Genomic DNA, 25,951 nt, shown 5'->3' on the forward strand with positions numbered 1-25,951 from the left:
CTGGGCTCTGCCTCCAGGAAAACAGACAACAACTTAATATATAACTTTTTAAGTTATCCTGTTTGTCTTGTTTTCTTCCAGGCTTCCTTTGGTTTTCTTCTGTGCATTTAAAGACATACTTTAGTGATTGGTTTTTTTTTAAACCCTTAACTTCTATCTTAGAATCAATACTGTATTTTGGTTCTAAGGCAGAAGAGCTGTAAGGGCTAGGCAATGGGGGGTTAAATAACTGGCCCAGGGTCACCCAGCTAGGAAGTGTCTGAGGCTAGATTTGAACCTAGGACCTCCCTGTCTTTAGGCCTGCTCTCAACTCACTGGGTTACCCAGATGCCCCCAGTGTTTGTTTCCTTATTTTAATTTTGGCAACCCTATGGCTAGACTGTTCTCTCAACTCTTCTCCACTCTCTTGAACAAAAAAGTCATAAAAATGTATAGTCAAGAAAAAGAAATGGCCACATTGGCTGTTTTTGAAAATGTTATGTCTCCTTCTGCACCTTGAGTCAATTATCTGTCAGCTGAGCAGTATATTGTATTTCCTGTGGTTAGAACCCTCAGTCTAGAGTCAGAAAGAACTGAGCTCAAGTCTGGTATCAGATATTTCTAGCCAGATAACCTTGGGTAAATCGCTTAAATTCTGAATGCCTCAGTTTCCTCAACTTAGGGTTGTTATAAGAATTGGCATATTTGTAAAAAAGGGGGAAAAGTACGTATCACAACACTTAGCATATCATATGTATTATATTAATTACATAAATATTAATTCCCTTCACTTCATAACTTGTCCTATGGGGTCATGGTTGGTTATTATATTATTCATGATTCTTAAGTCTTTCAAAGTTGTTTTATGTTGTCACTATATAAATTGTTCTACTTCTGCTCACTGTCTTCTACCTCAATTCACACATCTTCTGATATTTCTCTCAAATGATCTTTCATTATTTCTTATGGTATGATGACCCAGTTACATCTACATCCTATTTGTTCAGTCATTCCCCATTTAATGGACATCTTAGTTTCTAGTTCTTTTCTAAAACAAAAAGAGCTTTTATATATACATACATATATATGTAAAATCTTATATATGGATCCTTTTCCTTTTATATCTCTTTGAGTTATAGGCCTAGTGATTGAATCACTGGGTCAGAGTATGCAGAGTTGAATAAGTTTGGTGACTTTCTCATCATGATTCCAAAAGCTTTCCAAAATGGCTGGGCCAGTTCTTAATTTTACCACCAGTATACCAGTGTGCCTGTTTTCCCACTGCCCCCTCCAACAACTGCAATATTCCTTTGTTGAGAGCATGTTTTTAGAGGGCTGTGGAGAGCCTGTTTTCTCTAATTTTACAAATTAGAGAATATTTCATCATAAATTAGAAAATTTTTTATAAAAATAATTCTCTCTAAAAAATATCTGTTAGGGAAATGGTTCTTGTTTTTACAAATTTCAATCAGTTTCTTACATACCTTGGATAGGATACTTTGAACAGAGGAAACTGTGGCAAAGATTTCTTTCCCCTTCAACTGTTTCTTTTCTAATTTTAACTGCATTAGTTTTGTTTGTGCAAACACCTGATTGCATATAATCAGAATGATCTGTTTTCGCAGAGATCTTCTCTGATATTCTCCGGTGTCTGGTCAAGAATTTTCCTCATCCAGACTTGCAAAAAGAATTTTCTTCCTTGCTCTTCTAATTTTGTTTATAATCATGTCATTTTCTCATAATTCCCTTTCTCCTCGTCTTTGCCAATGAAGTGGAAATGCCTCTTGGTGTTATCTCCGCTAGGAATCAGATTGGAAAGATTAAGTGAGTTTGGCATGTCCAACATCTCAGTAAAGGTGCTTTAAAGTCATGCTTTCTAGGAAGTGTGGAAGCAGGGTTTACTGTCATAGGCTCTCTATCAAAATATCAAGCAGTCACTGTGGTGCTTTGGAAGAGGCAATGGTCTTGGAGTTAGGAGATGTCAATTTGAGAAAGCTCAAATGAATGCTGTAGCTATTTGTCTGAACCTGGGAAACTCACTCTATAAAAGATACCTTCACTCATCCCTTGCTAGGGTTGTGAGAAAAGCATTTTGCAAGACATAAACACTAATTGTGATTATTACCCCTATATGGGGAACCATAGACAAGTCATTTAATACCAGCTTGTTCACCTAGATCTCTAAAATGGGGAAACTTCATTTTTTAATTTTTTAATCTTTATTATTTTTTTTTAAACCCTTACCTTCCATCTTGGAGTCAATACTGTATATTGGCTCTAAGGCAGAAGAGCATGAAGGGCTAGGCAATGGGGGTCGAGTTGACTTGCCCAGGGGCACACAGCTAGGAAGTATCTGAGGTCAAATTTGAACCTAGGACCTCCTGTCTTTAGGCCTGGCTCTCAATCCACTGAGCTACCCAGCTGCCGTGGATAATTTTACAAGGTTGTGAAAACACAAACTTGTACCTAAAGCATAGACATGGTATAATTTTGGAGGGTTAGGGTTAAAGTTAGGGTTAGAAATCAGCCCAAGCAGTTGGGTCTGTGCTCTGGTTCCTTGCTGAAATGATGGATTCCTTGTGACTGGGTCTGAGATAAAGCTAAATTGACTAAGTGCAGTGGGGTGGACTCATGTTAAGGAATCACTCTTTTCTTTAAGAGATGAAGAAACATGGCTTCACCCTCCTTTGGGTGATTTTTTCCCCCAGTCTTTTTTCCCCCTTGGACTTCCAACCAAGTTCTCCTTCTCCCCCTACTCAACCCCACTATCCCCTGAATGGTATCTTGGAGCACAACTACATGACTGCATGAAAAATGTACCAGTCTTGGTGGAACTGAGATGAGGCTGCAAATTCCTGGTTGCTCTCTCTTCTCTTTCTTGAGTACAGGCCATTGACTAGCAATCCTAGATGTCTGTGACTTTGGGCATCAGCCAACTAGAGGGAGATTTACCTAACAGCACAGTTCTTAGGGATGATCTGTACCAGGATTATCTCATAGCTGAAGGACTCAAGAAAGTCTGGTTGGCCAGGTTTAGATCTTACTGAGTTGCTTGGATAGGTATCCAAGAGAAATGTGGAACACCTCTGCAGCAGTCCCATTAAGGAGCTTTACCTTCCAGAGGAAACATAATGAGTTATTTGAGATATTTTGTTTCCAGTATTTGTTAATATTCTACTTCCAGTTTTGAGTCTCATGTAGTTCATCTGTGGTGGAAGAAATAATTTTACTATAGGTGTCTTTTCAGGTTTTGATGAAACCATAGATACAAGCATATGAAACAAGGTTTTGTTTTAGAGATTTCTCTGGAGTTCATCAGATATGGGGTTAAGCTAGAGAAAACCTGATTTCTCCTTTTTGAGATTAGCCTCTCTTCTTCCCCAACACATTAAACTCTGGTTATATGAGTCCAGCCCCTTTAGGCATGCCCTAGAACACGAGGTACATTTCTTAAAAGAATAAAACAATTTAATAAAAGAGTTTGCATCAAAGTTAACAGGAATCAAGCAGTTTTTCATTTTAAAAATCCATACAATGCTCAGGATTTGCAGTGGCATTACTAACACTGTCAAGACAGTCGTTTCCTGCCAAAGTCCTGCACGTTCCCATTAGTTACTGAGTCATTAAAGGTCATCTATAAACATGGCTTCCAGATGCCACACAATTCATGGCAAGGACTTCAGAGAATCAGTGCTGCAAATTGGCAATCTCTCCATTTTGCCTACCCACGGCCTCCTCATTTCCATTCATCAGGATTCTGAAATGACCTTTTGGAACAGCCAAGACAGTCTGCCCCTGGGCACTAATAGTAAGGTAGGGAGTGACCAGCCCCGAAGTTTGGTGGAATTTTTGTTAAAGACATGTGAATGAGGAGAATTAAGAATGTTTTAAGAAACAACTAAATAGAAAGGATTTTTAAATGCCCAACAAAAGGAGACTGTGCTCTTCTTTAAATTGATTTATTTCTTTTGGAAAGAAAATTGCATTTGCCAAAAATGAAAACTTAATTCGGAACAAAACCCTCAAGAACTCTTTTATAGGTAGGACTCTTTGCCCAATGGGAAAGAGCTCAAATTCATACTTTAATTTATGGCTTATACAGCACTATTTCTTTCTCTCTCACATATACACATATATACTATTCACAATGTGTGATGAGGTGACATTTACCAAGAGAATACCATTTTAAAGCAAATTTTGTCAACTAAATGACTATAATCTATTTAAAATAAATACATTTGTGTATAAAGTTTTAAACAATATGGTTTCAAAATGAAAACATAATTATAAAATCATATACAAATGCTAATATTAAGGTAACAAAACTGTACACTACAATTCTTACAAAGTGATGCATCTTTATATAAAAAGCAAAGAGATTAATAGACCATCGATGCTCATTAATGGAGAGCCCTAACTGAAAATTAAAGGATGTTATAATTATTTATGCAAAAATATAGTAAGGTATTATAAAGTGTAATTCTCATGTACGCAAACATATGACAGTCCTCACACAACATTGAGCTAACGTTGCTTGTACATTTGGTCGGTTATTTCTTGCCTTAGTAGAGATCTAAAGTTTTTTGAGGTTCTGCAGGAAAAGCCTGGCTGATGAGTGGGCAAACTTGAAGGTGCAAAGGTTCTATAGCAATGCTAGTATTAATTTCTTCTCTAAGAATTTTTCATCTAATTTTTTGGTGTGTTAGTGCCGAGTTATACTATCCAGCTGAAACGGTGTCTAGCTCATGCTTACTTTTTATCCTTGGAATAAAAATAGGAAGCTTTGAGATGATCAGATTATTAAATCAATATACTTAAGGTGGGAAGAGATTGATCTCTAAGTACCTGAAAAAAACTGAGTTGGTTATCTTACAACCATTCCTCTAAAATAAAAACAAACAGAAAACCAGGACATTAAAAAGTTCCAAAGTTACATTCAAAATTGCTACATAAAACTATACCTAAAAGTTCCATTGCAGAAAACTCAGAGGTATAATTCTCTGAATAGTCATTTTTGGAAGAACTGTACCTAAAGGATACCATGATGGTATCATGGCACAACTTATTCATGAATGAAAATAACTTTCTCAAATGTGTTTCCCATTCATATGTTTTGCTTCTGAATGACACAACAAGGTTTCTGTTGCTTTTTCTTTTTATCTACAATTTCTTTAGGGAAGCCCAAGAGGTGGCCCTTTATGGAATCAAGCAATCCTTCTTGCCTTATGCCCAAACTGTTCCTCAACTTCAGCCCACCACATGCTAGTCTACTTATAACTTACACCTTGCCTTTCACCCAAATCGCCCTGGCGCCTCTCCTCCAAAAATGTCATTCTTTGAAAAGTGGAACTGCTATATTATGCTAGGAACATACAGAAAACAGCCGCAAAACTTGTGTGGGTGAAGGGCAGCTGTTTCCTTCACTGAACCACGGTGAAAAAGCTTAAAGAACACTTTGCATATTTGCGATTTTAAAAATTAGAATAAGCCAGCTGTCCTCTCTTCTCTTAGAAACGAAAAGTAATCACCACTACCAAGTTTGAAGGCATTTTTATGCTGTGCTCTTGTTAGGTACTGTTTAGTCTCGTTTCCTATTTTACATAAAATCCTTTTATTTTAATGTAAAGCCTCATGGTAGTTACTTTCATACAGTTTTATTATGAGTCAGTCTTATTTACCAAACTGGGGATGTACAGACAGAATTTCACAGTTACTAAGATAGCCAGAAAGCAGAACCCCTCTCCTCAAATGCTTAGACTTTCCTTGTTTCATGGAAGCAAACCAAATCCCCCAAATGTCATAAATATACACAATATTTCTTCATCAGCAATTTAAAAATCTCCAACAGGCGGCATGGCTCCTAGTGATTAATTCATTGTGCCAGCTTTTTCTGAAAGTACGTGACTCTGGGAAAAGCATGATTCTTGATCTTAATATAGGATACGACGACAGCTTCTTTCTAAGTTCTCGATCTGCCAGATAGAAGACTGGCTACTTAGGAAACAGTTGTTTAAAAAAAAATCTCCAGGCAGAATACTCATATAGTCAGAAAAGTTACTTTAGTCGAATACTGGCTGGTTTTTCAGGACTATTTCTCTACATAGAACGGATCTCTGGCAACAGCCACTGAGGAGAAACCTGCTGACTTACAGAGGTATCATCACAGAAGTGGGTCTGACAAATGGGTCAGATCGCAGCCATTGTGGAAGCTTTCTCTCTTTTTTTATATTCAGCACAACTTTGGAAAGAAATGTTTTGGTATCTTAAAGGACTTTCTCCCCTCTTCTTGAAAGGTAAATTTTCTTTTGGAATTATGGTACTTCCAGGGCATAGAATGATGGTCCCAAATTGGTATGTGCTTGAATCTACTTCATAAGTACTAGATACACATTAATGTATGTAGTAGGTATTTTGGGGAAGATATTCTGTGCCAGATTACAACGTAAACAGCCCCAAGTTTTATTTAGGGCTTTAAGGAAGAATCAGTTTGATTTACATGCAGTCAGATAATCACATCATATCAACCAGAAAGCACTATCATTATTTTTAAAAAAGGAATATTTACACATGTAATGAACTTGGAACCCCTTCCCAAAAAGGCATGATATAGATCCAAGTCTTGTTCTAATATTTACATGTCGGGGACTGACTTTTTTTTTTTTTTTTTTACAGTTGGGATCAAGGATAACCCACTGGCCCACAGTGCGAAACGGGTAGAAAGCTACCCAGGAATGGGAAGCACTGACTGTAGACAGATGGATGGACTGATCCTCAGTGGCTTTCTCCTGGAGATTTTCTTCCTTACCTTCACTTTCTGTGACAGCAAGAGATGTGCTCCTGGGTCACCCTGCCTCACTTCATCTGGCAGAATGTGAACAGACAGTGCCACAAGAAAGAAAAAAAAAAGCACGACAGGAGAAGCACAAAGCCCAGCGCTAATCTGACTACGAACAGCTCCCTTGCTGATGCCATTCTGTGCTGGGGTCAAGAGGCTGCAAGGTTCTGATGACATAACATTACTTTGGTTGTACCACACAGGGAGAAGCAAGTTTGGGTGGAGATCAGTTGGCAAAATGCATGTCATCCACTTTTAAGATTCTGAGTGCAATTTTTAAAGAAGGATGTTGTTGGGATTGTGTCTCTCCGTGGCTCCCTGTTCTACCCGTCGGTTGTGCTATTAAAGCCCATGACTTAAGTGACTTCTGGTTTTGTCCTAAGACAATGGCATCCCTTTCGTTATCCAAGAGAGGGACCCCAAGTTGGGAAACTTCCAGTGCCGTCAGGACTGTGGCCTATATCTGAGAGGCAGCTTCTCTGGTCACATACATAAGGACCAACTGTAACTGGGGGATGCTACTGATGGCAGGGGAAGAGCCACCTGCAATTCAGGAAGAAAGGATTTGATAGTGCCATGTCCACAAGACTGATTTTACAAGAAATGTCAGAGAATCAGAAAACTTGCTCAGTCACTAACGGAGACAAAGGAAACAAAATATTTGTCATGTGTCATCGTTTGGTATATGGCCTGCTAGTACTTTTGTTCAGGCCTCCTTTGGGGGTAGGAATCTTGCTTCCAAATTTGGATCCTGAGGTGCCCGATTTGGCCATCAATGAGTCTACTGCTTTCCCTGCAGTGAAAATACACAGAAATGTTAAATACAGGCAGAGCATTAAAATGGAGAATCTTAAGAACGAACTGTAACAGTGCATGCTCTGACTGCCTGAACCAATTGCCCTTTGGGCTGCAGTGGGCTGGGTACACCGAGATCTGTGCTGATGGACAGAACCAGCACGACAGGTCCGACTGTATCATCTGTGTTGGGAAAAGGCTCCCCAGTCACGTGGCTGGCCGATCGTTTGGGCAAAGAGAAATCCCAAGTAGTCTGTTTAGAGAAGAGTCCAAACTACCAGTAAAATATGTAATAATTATTGGTAGCAGGAACAGAAAGACCAAAGATTGAATAAATATTTATCCACAGCTGGAAGATGACGGAATTGAGTCACATGTGCCATGTCGTTAGGGTTAAAAAGTCTTCAGCTTTGATTAAGTAAATGAATAATCACATTTTTCAGGCCTCCAATACCTCAATCATGAATTATATTCATTCCCTCTAGAATAAAAGGGCATTCTCAAAGTTTTTCCTGGTCAGAAGAAAAAATAAATTAAAAATACCATTTCTTTAAACAGGTCACTTTGAACCTAGTCCGCATAAAGGCCAAAACGAGGGTTGTAAACTATGCAGCAGGCTTGCAGAAGGGCACCCCAGGAATTCATGTTTTTTTAATGTATGTTTTTAGCCTCTTTGTTTTCAGCAGGCCTCTCTCTATATTCACTCACACTCACTTACACACACACTCTGTCTCTTTTTCTCTCTCCCTCTCCCCATTTCTCTCTCTCTTCCCCTCCCTTCCTCTCTTTCTCCTTCTCTCCCTCTCCCTCTCTCTGTCTCCCTCTCTCAAATATATTTTCATTTCACTTCATTTCTTTTCAAACTAACTCTGTAGGCCTTCAAATGGTCATCCCATGGGCTGAGTTTCACTCATTCATCCATTCACCCATTCGCCCATTCAGCCAGAATGACTAATGCTCGGATGCCCAGCCAGCCCCGTGCTCTGGGTTGAAGAAAAAGATACATGCAGACAAAGATAAAGAAGACACAGCCCCTGCCCTCATTGAGTTTATGTAGAAAAGTATCTATCACATGAAACACTTTGTCACAAGCTTGCTTTACAGAGTAGATCCTGATGAAAAAACAAGAAAAAATCTGCTTGGTCTGCACCAACTTGGCGGAAATACCCTACCCAACTGTGTGGCTTGTGTCTTCTGCAAGTGGTACACCTTGCGCAGGTTCATCGTGCAGCCTGCCGGCCCTGTCAGGTGAGATTTCCAGGCCTGAAAACCACAGAAGAGAGCAGTGAGTCGTAAAGGCAGCAGGGCCCTGGGGCTGCCAGGGGCTCCCCTGGATGAGCTGAGGGTGGTTCCAGGCTCCCCTGGATGAGCCCAGAGCCATCCTGGAGGGACGGCCGCCTTTATCACAACATGACAGCCAAGCACCTGCAGAAAGTCTTCCTGCCATCTCTCTTATTACGAAACACTCTTATGTACTTGGCTTTGGACTACAACGAAATGGAACTCTTTCCTATTGAGCAGTTTTCTGAAAAGCCAACATAGTCCTCCTTGTTTCTGGTCGAGTATGTGGGCACAACTCAAAATAAATGAGCAATCAATGTGAAAAGTTACTATGAGTTAAGACTAGCTGGAGGTGCACAGGGCCTGTGCATTGAAAGGCATGCTGTATCGAAATGAAAACAAACACATCTAAGTCATGTAGAGAAATCTGGAGAGACCTCTAGGAGATCATGCAAAGTAAGAAAAGCAGAACCAAAGCATTGAATGGAGTCCATACGGACCAAGATTCTTTGAGGAGACGTAAATGAGCATGAATGGACAAAAAACTCTTAAGGAGAATTTAGGAGAGCACGAAATAAAGCCATGATATTTTGTGTATTTAATTAGATTTAGATATTGTTGTCATTCAACAAGTCTAGTAGATTGCCTTACTGTTCAATGCCATTTTAAAGGAAAAACTTAATTTTTTTGACTGAACTTGTGATTTCATCCTTTTAAGGATGCTTCCTCTCTTGGTGTGGCAATCTGTCCAGAGTAGATGTCACAGCCAGTGGGGGGCACAGACAGGACCTGAACCTACACAATTTTAACAGGTTTGGTGACCTACTACTCAGCAGGGCCTGGCATGTAAATTGTGCTAAGTAAGTGAGCACTGATTTCTCACTTCTGAGTGGATTAGAAAAGTCAAATAGAAATGGGGAATAAGGAGCAGCTCCAGAAAAAGTCACCTTGACAGCAGCATGGCTTGACGGCTACTAGTGTAGTTAGTAATGGGAAGGGTAGATTCAGGGGATGAGACTGGACCTGTGGTTTCACGGAAAGTCTCTTCACCAAGTGGGGGGAGGAGGGCACCTTTTCTGCCTGGGGCCCCGAGAGCACAGGAGATTTACTCGAGGACACAGAGCTGGCCTGTATCAGAGGCAAAATTTGACTTCAGATTTTCCTGGCTCCAAGAGCAGCTCTCAATCTACTACACCACATTGCCTTTGGGAGAGAGAAAAACCAAAAAGTGGACCCGTAAACATGAAGCTTAGGGGCAGACAGTACTAACTGCTTCAAGAGGTCCTACATAATAACCGAAGTTCATGATAGTGTTCTTAAGTCATGCAGGAAAATCTAAATTACGTTCTCTCTACTCTTGTGAAAAAAGGCTGTGTTTGATGTTTGATGTTGTTCCTTTCTATGAATGTGGAAAACCAGGAGTGGTGCATATGAGCCATTCACAGCACCAGTTTAACATTTAGCCTTTCAAGCTGCTCGTATACACCACTATTAGCAAATGTTTCCCCAACAGCTTTTTAATTATTTTTGGTAAAACTTCATTAATGAAGGACCCGTTAATTTAGATTCCATGATAAATTTGCATAGATGTTGGGATGAATTTTATCTTTGTACTATTTGGAAAAAAAAAAACCAAAGTCTGCCAAATAAACTAGTAATATTAGCAAGAACAATGAGAGAAAACCTGACCTTCTTGAGAACAAGTAGTATGGTCTTCAAGTACATTCAAGAGCATTTACATACAAACACAAAGGGATGGGAACATATTATTTTAGTCACAATTAAAGTGGATCTTAATAGAATTTCTGTCCTTTCTGGTTACTGTATATTAAAGTACTAAAACTCCTTTTCCTTTAAAAAGTTGGATCACTGAGGTTTTTTCAAGCCTACTACAATTTCTGTAAGATTGTCAGGCACAGCTGAGAAATATACATACTTTTTAATTCCCATTCAGTAAACACCAAAGAGGTCACATAGAAATTTCTAAAGTTTGATTCAGGTCTTTAGCTTCCTTCTTGTCTTTTTCTTAGGTTGAAAGGAGCATTTTGACATCCAAAACTACCACAATTTTGCTGCCTATTTCCCTCAATAATTTGATTAACTTATTTAAAAGCTGTGAAGCTTCTTGGAAGCTATGCCATTTAGTGCATATATACAGAGTACTGAAATTTCATTATTTATATTACCTTTAAGCATAAAGCAACTTTCCTGCTTAATTTTTTTTAAACCCTTCCCTTCCTTCTTAGAATCAATACTATATATTGGTTCTAAGACAAAAGAGTGGTAAGGGCTAGGCAATGGCGGGGGGGGGGGGGTAAGTGACTCATACAGGGTCACATAGCTAGGAAGTGTCTGAGGTCAAAATTGAACCCGGGACCTCCTGTCTCTGGACCTGGTTCTCTATCCACTGAGTCACCTAAGTTGCCTCTTTTGCTTATCTCTTTTAACCATGTATATTTATACTGTTGTCTTGAGGTCATGCTAACCATCTTTGCTTTTCCCAATGTACTTGAAGTAGAAACAAATTCTGCTCCAATCTCTTATTTTAATTGCCTGAATCTTTATATTTCAAACATATATTTTGTAAACAATTCTGGCATTTTTAACAAATTTATTCTGATGTATCCAATCAGAAGAAGAGCAAGAGTCATAGATATTATCAAGGAAATGATAGAAAAGATGAATGGCAAGGGCATGGAATGAAAGGGAGACAAGTTAAGTGATCCACTGATATTCCTGTGATTGCATCAGAAATCAAGGAAGGGCCAGAGTTGGGTGGACACAGACTAGAGCTGCACAGGAGAGGGAGGCATGGATGAGTTTCCTTCTGCATCACTGAAGATGCAGAAGTCCATGAAACGACAGCTCTAGTTGAGTGTTTGGGAGCTTCTCCATCATTCTGAATTACTGAGGCATGATGGTATGGGAAACACGTAGGTAATTCAGATGTATAACTCTGGAACTGTATTTCCAAGATTAATTTTTGCTTAAGACCTTATCAGGATATAAAATTACTTCAGAGATGAATGGAATAACCATTCTGAAAGTCCAGATAAATATGTTCTAACAAACTTTACAGAGCAATCATTCAGACTATTTTTTATCTGCTTATTTCAATTTAATTAAAATGGAATGAAATCTCATAAAAACCAGAATTTGCTAGGCTTAGTTAGACTCCTTACCTCCTCTCCTGGTGTAAAATTCTCGTGGCACAATGGACACCGGTTTGCATGCTTTTCTGATCTGGCAGCTAAAATAACATTAAGTAAAATGCTTCTGAGTTAACTAATCAGAATGTTACCAGTCATACACAAAGACAGTACTGCAAAAAGAGGCTGGGGAAAGGCATGCTCATCTTTCTAGGCATACTAAGCCCAATGGAAAGACCACCATTATAGGCATGCAAAGGCAAAGTTGAGGGTCTCCAGGGCTATCCTCCAAAGCATGCCTGTTGCCTGCGCCAAGGTCTTCTTGAGACTTTACTCTGTTTATTCTTTTCCTCTCTACTCCTTTACCCTCAGTTTTACAATCGATACTGTGTATTGGTTCTAAGGCAGAAAAGCATTAAGGGCCAAGCAAGGGGTCTTAATTAAGGGACTTGCCCAGAGTCACCCAGCCAGGAGAGGTCTGAACTTGAACCCATGATCTCCCATCCCTGGGCTGTGCTCTCAATCCACTGAGCCACTCAGCTACCCCATATCATAGAACAGAAAAGATGGCTACGTACGATTACAAGCTTTGATTTTTATGTGTCTTGGTAGCTCTTCTTTTAAGATGGCTTCACAGCAGCGATGGCATTTTCCAAAGTCATCTCTTTTGTCACACTCTGTTAGCAAGTGTTCTGTCAGGCTGGCTATCTCGACCACCTGGAGGAGGAAACCAAGAACAAAGCCCGTTAGTTACTGGAGGCAGGGACGAGGTTCAATTTCATATCAAGGCAGGAGGATCCCACGCCTCGCTTTTATATGGCCTCCCATATATGTGCATGCAGACACACATGTGCACATAACTGAAGTTAAGAAGTAAGCCCATTTATCCTTCCTTCTCTAGCACCTAGTTATTCCTTCTATGTTCAGTCTTAGACTTAGACAATACAAAGAATAAAAATCCTTCTCATTTCCGTGCTAGGGTCATCTAAAAGGACATTTCGAAGATGTAAGAAAGAGCATGTAGGTTGGCGAGTACTTACAGAATTCCTGAGTGAAGAAGGAATTCTCAGATCCTGACTTGGTTTGATATTTTATTGCTGTTATCTTTAATGTTTACAGAACTAAGCACAACTTTCCATTTTGGATTTTAAATTAAGCCTAAAACTGAAAGAAGTTCACATATTTCATTCAGAGACGGCCTGATTTTTCTAGAAAATGTCTGGAAAAATTAAGCTACATCTAAGTTCAATATAGCATTCTTATTAAACACATTCCACTCTCATGAAAATGCCTGGGTTTTTAACTGGTTAGGTGTTTCTAAGAATTTGAGATGCTGCCACCTATTGGAAAATAGGTTGATGTAATAAAAATATTCATATACTTTTTCATAGTTGTAAAGTAATGTTTCATTTCATTAATGCATTAATGCAGGCAGCTATCGGTGAATTGGATTTTATAATCCTTTTTACTACTTTTAATTAACTTTGGAAAAATATTTATTGGCCGCTACTCAACAAATGATCTAATTAGCATGAGAGGACAAATAAATTGAGTCAATGTAAACTTTCTTACAGAAAGTCACAAGAAGCTATACACAAAGGTTATTTGGGAAAGGAAAGAACTATTGTTCAGCATATAAAAGTACAGAGTATATTCTGGAAACATGGTTATCACAAGAAAGTAGGTCCAAAAACTCCTTAGGTTATTTCTGAAGTACAGAATGTTGCAGCCATTGTAGATGGAGAGTTGGAAGGGATGGATCTCAGATGTCATACAGTCTAATTCTTTTATTTTACAGTTGAGGAAACAGAGGCCCAGGGAGGTTGAGTGACCTGTCTAAGGTCACTCCAAGCCAAGTCACACCAAGCCAAATAATGGCTCTTAGAGCAAGACTCTTATCACTGATTGCAATAAATGAGATGGAGCAAATATGTAGAATCTGGCTCCAAATAAGGGTCAAATAAAGTCTTTCCCAACTTCAGAGGATGTTGGATGCTGAATGAAATGATAGAAGGTACAAGAAGATGAAGATCTGAGCTCCCCAAGACAGAGAATAGGAATGAAAAATCATTGGTAAACTATTATAGTCATAGGAGGAGAGATTTTGAGGGGTTATCTAGCTATTCTCTTGGACTAACAAACCAAAGCCCAAGAGATGAGTGTGGGCCAAACCAATTTTCAAAGTTCCCCAAGGAAGGCGACATTTTCATTTTAAACAACTCCAATGTTTGGTTCCTCACAGCCGAGTTTAGTTTCATTAGGGAAGAGGAACAAGGCCTAGGATTGCCATTTACCCAACCAAACATTTTTTTAAAACTGAGGTGAAAGCATGTGAAGAAAGTTCAGAGTGTAAAATGGAAAGAGCAATGAATTTGGAGTAAGGAGAATAAATAGAGACAGGTTCAACTCTCTGGGCCAGTAGTTATGACTTGTGTTACCCTGGGCAAGTCACTTCATCTTATGGGACACCTCGATTTCCTCATCTGTAAAACTGGACAAGATGGACTTCTTATAAGGTCTCCATCAATTCTAAATCTATAACCCAAGGATACTTACACTCCTTTTCTTCCTCCATTATTGAAAGAAAGCAAACTGTTCTGGTGGTTTGATTAATAATGAATAAAATTAGTTTTTTCTCCTAAGGATTTCTTTCTTGTTAAATGCAGCTTTAACTTTCTGCCTTTTTTTGGGTCTTCTCACACACTGTGACTAAATTGTGCTAAGACTATTGACTATTTTGCTAGGATTGGAAGTGGCATCCGAATAATACATGACCTGTTTGCAGTGTTCACATCTTGTCAACATAGGACAATGCTTCCAGTAATGGAGATCTAAGCCTTCTTCTGTGAATGAGTCATCTCTTTCCCCACAAAAGATGCAAAGACTAAAATAAAACAGGAAAAGAAATATGGATGCAAATATCTGGTATGTTAACATTAATCTAGTCCTATTCTTACGTTTCCAAAATTTAATAATTCAGTATAACAAAAATCTCTTAAGTGACTGCTATGTACAAGACACTGCTATAAAGCAAAAACTATAGTCTTTGCCCTCAAGGAGTTTAGATTCCATTAGACAGATATCAAATGTACACAGATAATTGAACACATCACGATTTATCAAAGGAGACAGCATTAATGAGTAGGGGTTATAGGAGGGGGCTCTTGGCCAGTCTTGGACAAAGAGAAGCCACAGTTGAAGAGGTACCACACACCAAGGTGAAGGTCCTGAGGCAGGGCAGAGAATCTTCCATATGGGAAGCATCTAGTACTCCAGTTTGAAATGGAAGAATGAATGGAGAATAATATGAAATATGGCTAGAAAGGAAGGAAGGACTGTGGAAGGCCTCGAATATCAGGTTAAGGAATTTTGTATTTCACTCAATAAACATTAAGTGCCTACTATGTGCCAGACACTGTATTACATGCTGGGAATACAGAAAGTCAAAAGACAGTTCCTGCCCGCAAGGAACTTACAATCTAATAGGGTCCTAGGGTCACTAAACACTAAAGCAGTGGTTCCCAAACTTTTTTGGCCTACCGCCCCCTTTCCAGAAAAAATATTACTTAGCCCCCTGGAAATTAATTTTTAAAAAATTTTAATAGCAATTAATAGGAAAGATAAATGCACCTGTGGCCATCACCGCCTCCCTAGATCACTGCGGGACCCACCAGGGGGTGGTGGTGCCCACTTTGGGAATCACTTCACTAAAGGGTTTGTTTGTTTTTTTTAAAGCAGGGGGAGTGACATGGCCAGATCTGTACTTTGTTTTGGCCCTGGAGGATGTATTTGTTGTGCAGAGACTAGAGGTGGGAGGGCCAGCTAGGAAGTGATGACCACAGTTCAGATGAGAAGTGATGAAGGGCTGACCCAGGGGGCTGGCTATCTGGGAATATGGATGTGGGAAGTATTGAGGAAATTGAGTCCAAAACATTTGGCAGCAAGTCTAGAGATAAGGGAAAGCCCTCTGCTATCCAGCAATGGCCTCTTCATGGTCTTGATTTGTACATAGAAGTGAATGACCCAGATGGCAGGATGTTGTCCTTTACTGGAATTATAGAAGCATCTGGGATTCCAAGATGAGAATTCCCCTGCTGGGGTGGATCATAGGAGTTAAACTCAATAGCCTTTGGGGTTCCTCCCAAATCAGAGTTTTTAGGAATCCAAAAGGGAAGGGTGAAACATATGAGTTCTAATAATGTCTGCATGACCTTGGGTAAGTCATTTGACTTCTGAGATGCCTGAGTCACTCAATTTATAAAAAGGGGTTATGACTTCCTCAGGGTTGTTCTATAACCTTTTAGACATTTAAGTACTCTGACCATGTGAGCCATTGTGAGTGTGTAGATGGTGGATCAGAAGAGAAATCTTATGTCAGAGGAAGAGTGTAAATGAGGCCCTAATTTCCACTCTGGATTTTAGATTTCACTCTGGCCATTTTGTATTCAGAAACTATTCCACAACTTCAAAACATTCCGAGTTTCTAATAACAACTCCCTGACCATTTGTAATGGAGAAGGAAGAAATAAAAGGGTCCTGACTTGCCAACTGTTGATGCTTACTGATTAAAGGAGAGAATTTTTCTCATTCTTTTGACTATTAAATATAGGTTCAACAAACAAAACAATTACAATGAACTAAGGGGGATTTTTTTTACAGCCTGTTTATGTCATCACTGTTGTATCCTATGTACTCCAAAAGAGAACTATCCATGACTTTACTCACTAGTCCAAATAATTTGCAACGGAGGCATGATCATCGGGAATGTCTGGAGGATTAGCGTGAATTGCTTTCTTTTTGAAATCATCTGCAGAAATGAGCAAAAGAAAAGAAATAAGCAATTTAAGAGATTTCATTTCTAATATTTCTTTTCAAAACTGGCTATTATCAGTTCATTTGGAAATATTCTCTAACAATGTTCCTGACATTCAACATGCATAGGACCTATGGGTTAGAAAGTGGGCATCCCATGGAGTTTTTTTTTTTTTAATTTTTTTTTAAACCCTTAACTTCTGTGTATTGGCTCATAGGTGAAAGAGTGGTAAGGGTGGGCAATGGGGATCGAGTGACTTGCCCAGGGTCACACAGCTGGGAAGTGTCTGAGGCCTGATTTGAACCTAGGACCTCCTGTCTCTAGGTCTGACTCTCAATCCACTGAGCTACCCAGCTGCCCCCGATTCCTTTGGAGTTTTGAAAAGGATAAAAAAAATGTGATGTCATTCAGTGGCCTTGTCCAAGAATATTTCCTCTGTACAGGGGTTACGTGGTTTCCACACACCTTGGTTCTTCATCTTTCCCGAGTCACTTTCTTTTTCCTAAGATACAAAAAAAAAAAAAAAAAAAAAAAAAGAGGTCAAAGTTTGTTGGCTAAACATGAGGTTACATGAAGGACCTTTTAATGATGAGCCCAAGCTCCTGTCAAAGGGACATGTTTAGGTTTTGGTCTGGGTAGGGTTCATATATTTTGAGAAACAAAATAGAACAAAAACATTAATCAGAGGTAAGCAACCTGAAGTAAAATGAACTAATTTTTAAGCAGCCTGATCCCAGCTTCTCCATCAAATGCGTTCTGTTCTCTTAAATCCTTCCCATGTCTTTTCCCTCTTTCTTTTTCTAGTTCCTTTTTACTTCTCTGTTGCATAAGTTTGTCAGTGACTTCAATGAATAATGATTATGAGTCCTACTGGCAACAGATGGAGCTAAAGGTAATCCTATTAAAGGGAATATGTCAGAAAAATAAAAAACAATTCCTCAGTTACACAGTGACCAATTTTTAAAAGAGAATTATATTTTATAGAGTGATATAGTGATTAGGTTTAGGTACTTCCCAATCTCAATCCCAACCCCCAACCATTAATCAATTTTTAAAAAATTGGAAATCCTGAAAATATCAATAAAATTGAAAGAAGAGCATTGAATTATTATTCAATAAATAAAATTAGGAGCTGGTTTTATGAAAAAATAAATAAAAGAGATAATATACTGGTTAATTTGATTAAAAAAAGAAGAAAACCAAATTACCAGTATCAAAAAAAAAAGTTAAAATCACAACCAATGAAAAATAAACTAAAGCAATTATTGGGAGTGATTTTGCCCAATTATATGCCAATAAATTGGTCAATCTAAGTGAAATAGATGAATATTTATAAAAATATAAACTGCCCAGATTAACAAAAGAAGAAATAGACTACTTAGACAACCTCATTACAGAAAAAAATAATTGAACAAACCATCAAAGAATTCCCTAAAAGAAAGACTCCGGGGCCAGATGGATTCACAAGTGAATTCTATAAAACATTCAGAGAGCAATGAATGCCAATAGTACACAAACTATTTGAAAAAACATCGGAAAAAGGAATTCTTCCCAATTCTTTTTATGACACAAATACGGTACTGAAACTTAAACCAGGAAGAGCTAAAAAAGAGAAAGGAAACCATAGACCCATTTCCCTAATGAATATTGATGCAAAAATTTTAAATAAAATACTAACAAGGAGATTACAGCATTATCTCACAAGAATCATACACCATGACCAGACAGGTTATAACCATGAATGCAGGAATGGTTCAATATTAGGAAATCCATCAGCATAACTGGCCATATCAATAACAAAACCAAAATAAATATATGATTATTTCAATAGATTCAGAAAAAGTCTTTGATAAAATGCAATATCCATTCCTTATAAAAAGATTAGAAAACATTGGAACAAAAAGAGCTTTCCTTAAAGTGATAAATAACATCTATCTAAAACCATTAGCAAGTTTTCTCTGAAGTGGTAATAAACTAGAACCCTTCCCAATAGGATTGGGGTTTGTAATACTGGATTAAGTAGCATCTGATCCCATCTATTACACACGTGCTGCTGGCTCTCTCGGGTACGGTTTCAGCTATCTGGCACAATTAGAAAAACTCACTCTGAACTTTCTTTCCAATGTGGATTTAAATAAAATCTTAGTATTCAAATTGGTTCTGACATTTTTGTGGGAGGAAAAATATCCTCTGGATTATGCAAAAGAGGAAAACTCTAGATGTTACTAATCCTGCAGGAAGAGGATAATTTCTCTCATCTCACACAAAAAGTCCTAAGAGGTTTCTCTCTGAAAATTTACAACTTGGGTCAGCTAGTGAGTAGAGAGCTAGGCTTGGAGAAGGGAAATCCTGGGTTCAAATCTGGCCTCAGACACTTCCTAGCTGGGTGACCCTGGGCAAGTCACTTAAGCCCCATTGCCTAGCCCTTTCTGCTCTTCTGCCTTGGAACTAATACATAGTATTGATTCTAAGATGAAGGTAAAAGAAAACTTACAACAATTCAAACTCTGATCTCTGAGCTGGACAATTAGACTATTTCACAAATGGTTTTCATTATCCAATGAGAAATGTTTATTTTAATATATCTCATAAAAAAAGAAAAAGAAAATCAGAGATTTAAAGAGAATCAAAGACCACAGTCTAACCTACATGGCCATGTGAGGAATAAAAGATGGGCAGGTGAGTGTAAGGCCAGGGCTGAGTGGCCACCTCATTTTAAGTCATTAAGGATGTACTGACCTTCTCGATCTGAGATTCTGCTTGCATCTCTCTCAGTGCTGCCAGTTGTACTTGCAGAACTTTAACTTCTTCTTTCTTTAGTTTTTCTGCTTCTTCTGTTGCTTTTCTTTGAGCCTATTTTAAAAATCCCATTAAAGAGTTTTTAGTGTTGTCTCAGAAAACAGGATGCAATTACCAACATAAAAATATATTCTACTGGTACAACCGATACCAGACTATTGACTTCCTCTGGGAGGAGGAGGAGGGGGAGAGGGAAAGAGAGAATCTGAATGGCAAAATGTCAGAAAACAACTCTCAAAAACAGTTTCTGTGTGTTCTTACTGTTTCTAATGTTCACAGTTTATATAATATTCACTTCGACAAATGATGCATTCAGAGAAAAAAGTTGGAAGAATGACTTGTGTGTGTCCACCTTCAGAGAAAGAACTGATAAGCAGAAATAAGCAAGACAGAGTTTTGTGTACACATTTATCTTTTTGTCAAATGATGCCTTCTCTAGTGTGGAGAGGGGAGGGAGGGAGCTACCTAGGAATTTTAATGTAACAAATAAATAAGTAAAAACCAAAATAAAACTGAATAGATAGTACACAGAAAGTTTACACTGTGGCACTTGGAGCACCCTGTATAGTAGCATATGTGTGTGTGTGTGTGTATGTAAATATATATATGTGTGTGTGTGTATCAAGTGTTCAATATATATTTGTTTTATGGAAAAATATCTAAAATAGTGAATGTCCCACATATGGACTTTGACACAGCTCCTCATATATTTTTTCCAGTTGTAGATTCATGCTCCTGTTATTTGTTTTGGAAGACTAGGCAGTGATATTCAAAACTGACACTGACCTCCATAGTAATTGTAGTTCCGCCATCAATTTTTGCAAATCCCTCAAAAAGTGTCTTATAGAGAACATTCTTGCGAACGTTGCCATCATCTGCAGGTAGGTACTCTAGAATTAGGGTTCGATGCTTCTTATACATGTCCAAAATAATTTTAATAGCAATTTCTCGTATTTCAAAGATTCTGTGCTCTAGGGCACTCACTGAAAACTAGAAACAGAGTACATGTTTAGATGGAAGGGACATTTCAGGTTCTCATCCCCTGGGCAATTATTTCAAGAGTTTTGGAGCTGGCTCCTCTACACTCTCACACTCTTGTTCTCCAATTGCTGGTAAAAACACGGCCTTGTATATCAGTTCCCTGTTCAAGCTCCACAAGTGGCTCCCCACAGATTATCATATCTCTTCGGTTTGACATTCAAGGTCCTTCACAATGGGATCCCAATTTACTTGTGTCTCCAATATTATTTCCCACTTCTGCTTTACATAAAACTGAAGCAAACTCATTATCTCATTATTCCCTGAAGATACCACATGTACTCCCAAATCTTTGCCTCTGCTTATGCCGTTCTCTTTTCTTGCATCCCTTTTTTCCCCAACTTATTTGTTATCCTATCTCAATTAATTGCTATCTCTAATTTGAGGCCTTCCCACCTCCTTTTCCTCAACCTCCTATGTGTCCCAATCTACAATAATCATGCCTCTTTTCTCTAAATTCCCAGGGCACTTTTTAGTTAATTACAATCAGCTGTCATAAGCTACCTTGTCCAGTTCTTAATTTTTATATAAAACAATAATAAATATTTTGAGGGATTCATGCTCTGGGAAAGAGATAGTTGAATTGACTTCTGAGGCTTCTTTTGATTAAATAAATCGTCAAATGGCAGCAGTTCTTACCCGCATAACATTATCCACAGTAAATCCAGAATTTTCAGTCCCCAGGTCTTTTAACAAACGTGCCAATAAGTCTGTTTGACTCATTGCTAGATGAGTCGAAGAATTCTGTTTTAATGGTTGAATTAAATGTGATGGAATAATTTGCAGAGGCTTAATTTCCTTACACAAAGCCAGTTCCTACAAAAGAAAGACATAATTCATGAACTATACTAGGAAATCCTAGCTGTGATTTTATGTCAGTTTAGAAGAATTTTTATGATATACCACCCAAGAAACATCAGAAAAATAGGAAATTGTGAGGAAACCAGCTGGTTAAGGGCCAGAAGTTTATTATACATTTGATTAAGTAAATCAAAACCCTAAGTGTAGTAATTGACCTGATCATTTGAGGATTCATTTTATCATTTAGGGTATCAGGAAATATGAATCTTTAATAGAAAATTTAAGATTTTTTTGTTCCTATCATTGATTGTTCTCTTTATAAAATAGATTTGATAAATGTTAATAAATTTAAACCACGGCAGCTTTGTTGCTAGTATTCTTACCATTAGACGTTCAATGCCAGTGAGGGGGTATAGCTTTGTGACTTAGTATGATTACTAACAGGATGAGTAAAATTAAAAGTAATAGTTATGAATGAACATGGATAAAAACTTAAGTATTGTTATTTATGACACTCACATTTATATTCATAATAATCATTATTTTGTAGAGAAAGAAAATTTATTTCAATATTGGTTTGTCAAGGGCTCACCCTACGCAAGGCATTTTGTTAGGTACTGAGCTTATGAAGATGAAAAATCAAGCTGGCCCTGGGACTTCTGAACTGACGTATAACTAAACAACTGTAGTACTAGTATGAAAGCAATCAGGCACATAGGAGAAGCCAACCAGAGAGGGAGAGAGATTCGAAAGTGAGAAAATCACTTCTTGCTTGGGATCAGGGAAGGCAGAACTTGAATCATGAAGGAAAAGGATTTCAACAGACAGAAACTAGGGGATGCTTCATTCTTAGAATGAAGGTGGATGAAGCAAGGGAAGAGAGGCTGAAGAGAGATCAAAGCCCAGGAAGGTCTTTGAGCAGGGGCGTGCCATGACTAAGATGAGGTGTCAGAAGAACTGTCATGGCATGGACGGTCTGAAGATAGGAGAAACTGAAAGCAAGGAGCCTGGGCGGGAGGCTATTCTAAGAGCTAAAGAGGGACTGATTTAGAGGGCTAGCAGTGAGAGTGGAAAGAATGGGACGGACTAATGAGATACGATGGAAGGAGAAACAGCACAACTTGGTAACTGATTGGATGTGGGAGGTGAAGTAGAGAAGAGAATCAAGAACAGGCATTCAACAGAAGAATGATGTGCTGTTACTGGAAATAGGGAACTTTAAGAGGACATCTGGGCTCTACACTGGGCTGCTTTTAATGGAGAGTGTTAAAAACTGGCGATTTCAAAAAAATCACTGCTGAACTTTGCCCTCCTTTTGTGTTTTTGCCTACATGAATATAAGGATTGCTTTTTTCTCCTCCTTTTAAGCCGATGTTACAAACCTGATTTTAAAGCAACAGCAGCTGTATTTATCTTCACAATTCCTTTCAAGTAGATAATTGGAAACCTATTCTCTAAAAGTTAAGAGCGCTCTAAGAAAACTCACAACTTTGGAACAAAGCTAACAAGGTCCCACGATTTTCTTAATAGTGTCAAAAAATCAAAAAGCCCAGGTCAAAATTTATTTTTTCCCCTTTGCCCAAAGGCTGGATATGTGCCCACAGTAAATAATCAAAAGTCAATGACTCAAGTGATACCCTCCCGGGAATGTGCTTAAACCTTGTGTACACAAGAGTGGCTGCTCCATTTTCTCACATTCTGTGGAGAAAATGGTCTGTAATCCTCTAGTATTTGGGTAAAAATCACTCTCAGTCAGTATGAAAACAAGCAATGCACTGTCTGACTGTCTGACTGATTATGTGTTTCCCTCTCTCTGTCTCTCTTTCTCTCTCCCCCTTACTTTCCATCTTAGACTTAATACTATGTTTTTGGTTCCAAAGCAGAAGAGAAGTTAGGACTAGGAAATCAGGGTTAAGTGATTGCCCAGGGTCACACAGCTAGGAAGTGTCTGAAGTCAAATTTGAATCCAGGACCTCTCATCTCTAGGCCTGGCCCTTTATCTACTGAGCCCCCATGTGTTTTATTTCCAATACAGTTTTCCCTGAGGTTTGCTTCGAGACTGCTAATAGGGCTAGACCAAAATAGATAATTTAAGGAAAATGAAGAACATTTTGTGCCACTAAGAGTCGACTCTGTGTCAAAATCACAGTTACTTCTGGGTCTGTGCCTTCTCCCTGTTTTTCTTCCAGAAACACAATATTTATTTAACATCTTTAGATCTTCTTTTCTGCTTGGCACACTGATGATGAATTTTTTACATCTTTATTGACAATGACTTAAAAATTTTTTTTTCATCTCTGGCTGATATTTTCAAAGTCAACAGTAAATGTATTTCACATTTGACAACAGTCAAGAGCAGTTTCAGCAAGACAGTTATTAAAATAATGGCTTACATGCACATGATCTTCAATGTGTGTGTCACCCTTAGCTCTAAGAAAAGGAAGATTTTTACAGGTCCTGGGTTTCGGGACATCACACAGTAGAGGTCTCGTTTTTTTTACATACTTATTTAAATTTTCACCAGCAACAAATCTTGAATACTTGGGCAGCCTAGTTCGTGCAACTTTTGGTTTAATGCTGGTGAAAAATAAAGTTTTTTTTCATAGTCCACATCTTTTCATCTAATAAACATATTCTCAGCAAAGGTTTATTTAATGCTTCCTTTTCTATTAAGACAGAGAAGACTATACAATGTCAAAGTCATAAGAGTCTTTCAGAAACCTTAGCTCAGAAGAGCCAAGCTAGCATGAGAAAAAAGCATGAAAATAAATTTTTAACTATTAAAGATTGTGTCTCTTAACTGGTCAAACTGAATGTAAATCCAGTATAATTTCAAAGATAAGAATCAAAGAGATTCATTGTAAAGTATATGAATTTATTACAAATGTTAAAAGATCACATGGGGGGCAAACCTCTCAGTACAGTTTTCTTTAATAAAACTTCAAAAAACCCCAGCCTTCTACTGTTTAGAAAACAAATCTAATGGGACAGGTGGGTGACTCAGTGGATTGAGAGCCTGGCCTAGAGATGGGAGGTCCTGGGTTCAAATCTGGCCTCAGACACTTCCCAGCTGTGTGACCCTGGGCAAGTCACTTGACCCCCATTGCCTAGACCTAACCACTCTTCTGTATTGGAATCAGTACTTAGTATATTCTAAGATAGAAGGTAAGGGTTTTAAAAAATTAAAAAAATATATTTATAGTTTTCAAAATGGTCTGGTTAAATTAACCATCAATTATTTTTCTAATTTTCCAGTTAAGGGAAAATAGTATGCAGAAGTGACTGAGTAAAGCATCTTATTCTGTCTTAGCTCACATTTCACGACAAAAGTTAAAATGGCATATTTAGGAGTACTAATACTCTCAATAAACTCGTATTTCACATACATACTCTAGTAATTCTTAGCCGAAGATAACTGCAAAGAAAAATCATTAGTAATTACTCGTATAGCTGATAGGTGAAGAAATGACCCCATTTTACCAATTACATTTCCCATGTGCCACAAGCAAATCTAGCAGAAATGTTTGAGTGTTCATTTAAAGAGGTCCATTTCTGTGACTTTCTTGTGGCACATCACCTGTTAGAAGGTGTTTTTTGGTCCAGATCTGATTTCACCAGTGTAGCGACAAAGTATGAAAACCTTGAAGACGCCGATGAACCATGTCCCTGACTTAGTGGTAGTGAGCTGCCCGGAGCACTGAGAGGTTCCCCAGTCCTCGTCACCCTGCTTTTCTAAGCAGGCTTCATCTCTTCCACATTTTTCCTTCCCCACCCAGCGTCCCTGGCTGGCGATGGGAGGCCCCAATGGGGCAGCACATCCCACTCCCAGCTGATGTGAAAACAAGCCTCCGCCTGGGCTAGCCTGCAGCTGCTCCCGGAGGAGCCCCGGAGTAGGCTGTCGGGCCGTCAGCGCTGAGCTGCACGAGGGGGTTTTACCTGAATGAAGTTCGATGCTATGATGCGGAGGCGAGCGGAGGAGTCCCCGGTTCTGGTCAGCAGATTGGGAAGGGTCTTCTCCACGGTGATGGAGGTTTCTGGCTTACCAAGCTTGTGTTTAGGAATGTATTGTGTGATAATCATCTTTAATAATTTCAGTGATGTCTGAAAGACCTTCGTAAAACAACAAGCAGAGACACGTGCGTCAGCTCCTGCACTAGCAAGACCAGCATCCCAGCTAGGAGTTTGCTTCCATTCTACAGGCGGCTGCTAAGTCCTGGGCCGGGCCCTGATGATGCAGAGATCAAAAGGAATGGCCGCAGCCCTCCAGTTTGCCCTTTGGGAGAAGGCGGGGAAAGTCAGCATCGGAATTTATGTCCAAAACAAAATTCAAGTAGCGGGAGGCGAGGGCAGGAAAGCCCTAGCAATAACAAGGGGAACCAGGAAAGGCCTTTGGAGGTGGCGGCACTGAGGGAGCGCCTTGAGCTTTAAGAGCGGAGAGGGAGACCATTCCAGACATGGGGC

The 25,951-nt window shown here is 38.8% G+C and overlaps 1 protein-coding gene across 1 annotated transcript in view; it reads right to left on the minus strand.

The window, feature by feature from the left end:
• Positions 1-5,084: 5,084 nt before the first annotated feature.
• CEP104 (centrosomal protein 104) overlaps positions 5,085-25,951 on the minus strand; it is a 39,681-nt gene continuing 18,814 nt past the window's right edge. Inside the window, exons 11-21 of the mRNA XM_044667640.1 lie at positions 25,427-25,600; positions 21,329-21,505; positions 20,438-20,641; positions 19,592-19,705; positions 17,318-17,354; positions 16,765-16,846; positions 14,815-14,923; positions 12,618-12,756; positions 12,073-12,140; positions 8,782-8,872; positions 5,085-7,607 (exon numbers count right to left, since the gene is read on the minus strand). Of these exons, the coding sequence (XP_044523575.1) occupies positions 7,486-7,607; positions 8,782-8,872; positions 12,073-12,140; positions 12,618-12,756; positions 14,815-14,923; positions 16,765-16,846; positions 17,318-17,354; positions 19,592-19,705; positions 20,438-20,641; positions 21,329-21,505; positions 25,427-25,600 (1,317 nt within the window). The 3' untranslated portion in view covers positions 5,085-7,485. The remainder of the gene's footprint in view (positions 7,608-8,781; positions 8,873-12,072; positions 12,141-12,617; positions 12,757-14,814; positions 14,924-16,764; positions 16,847-17,317; positions 17,355-19,591; positions 19,706-20,437; positions 20,642-21,328; positions 21,506-25,426; positions 25,601-25,951) is intronic.

The sequence above is a fragment of the Gracilinanus agilis genome, chromosome 3 (genome assembly GCF_016433145.1).
Source record: "Gracilinanus agilis isolate LMUSP501 chromosome 3, AgileGrace, whole genome shotgun sequence".
Taxonomy (NCBI): domain Eukaryota; kingdom Metazoa; phylum Chordata; class Mammalia; order Didelphimorphia; family Didelphidae; genus Gracilinanus; species Gracilinanus agilis.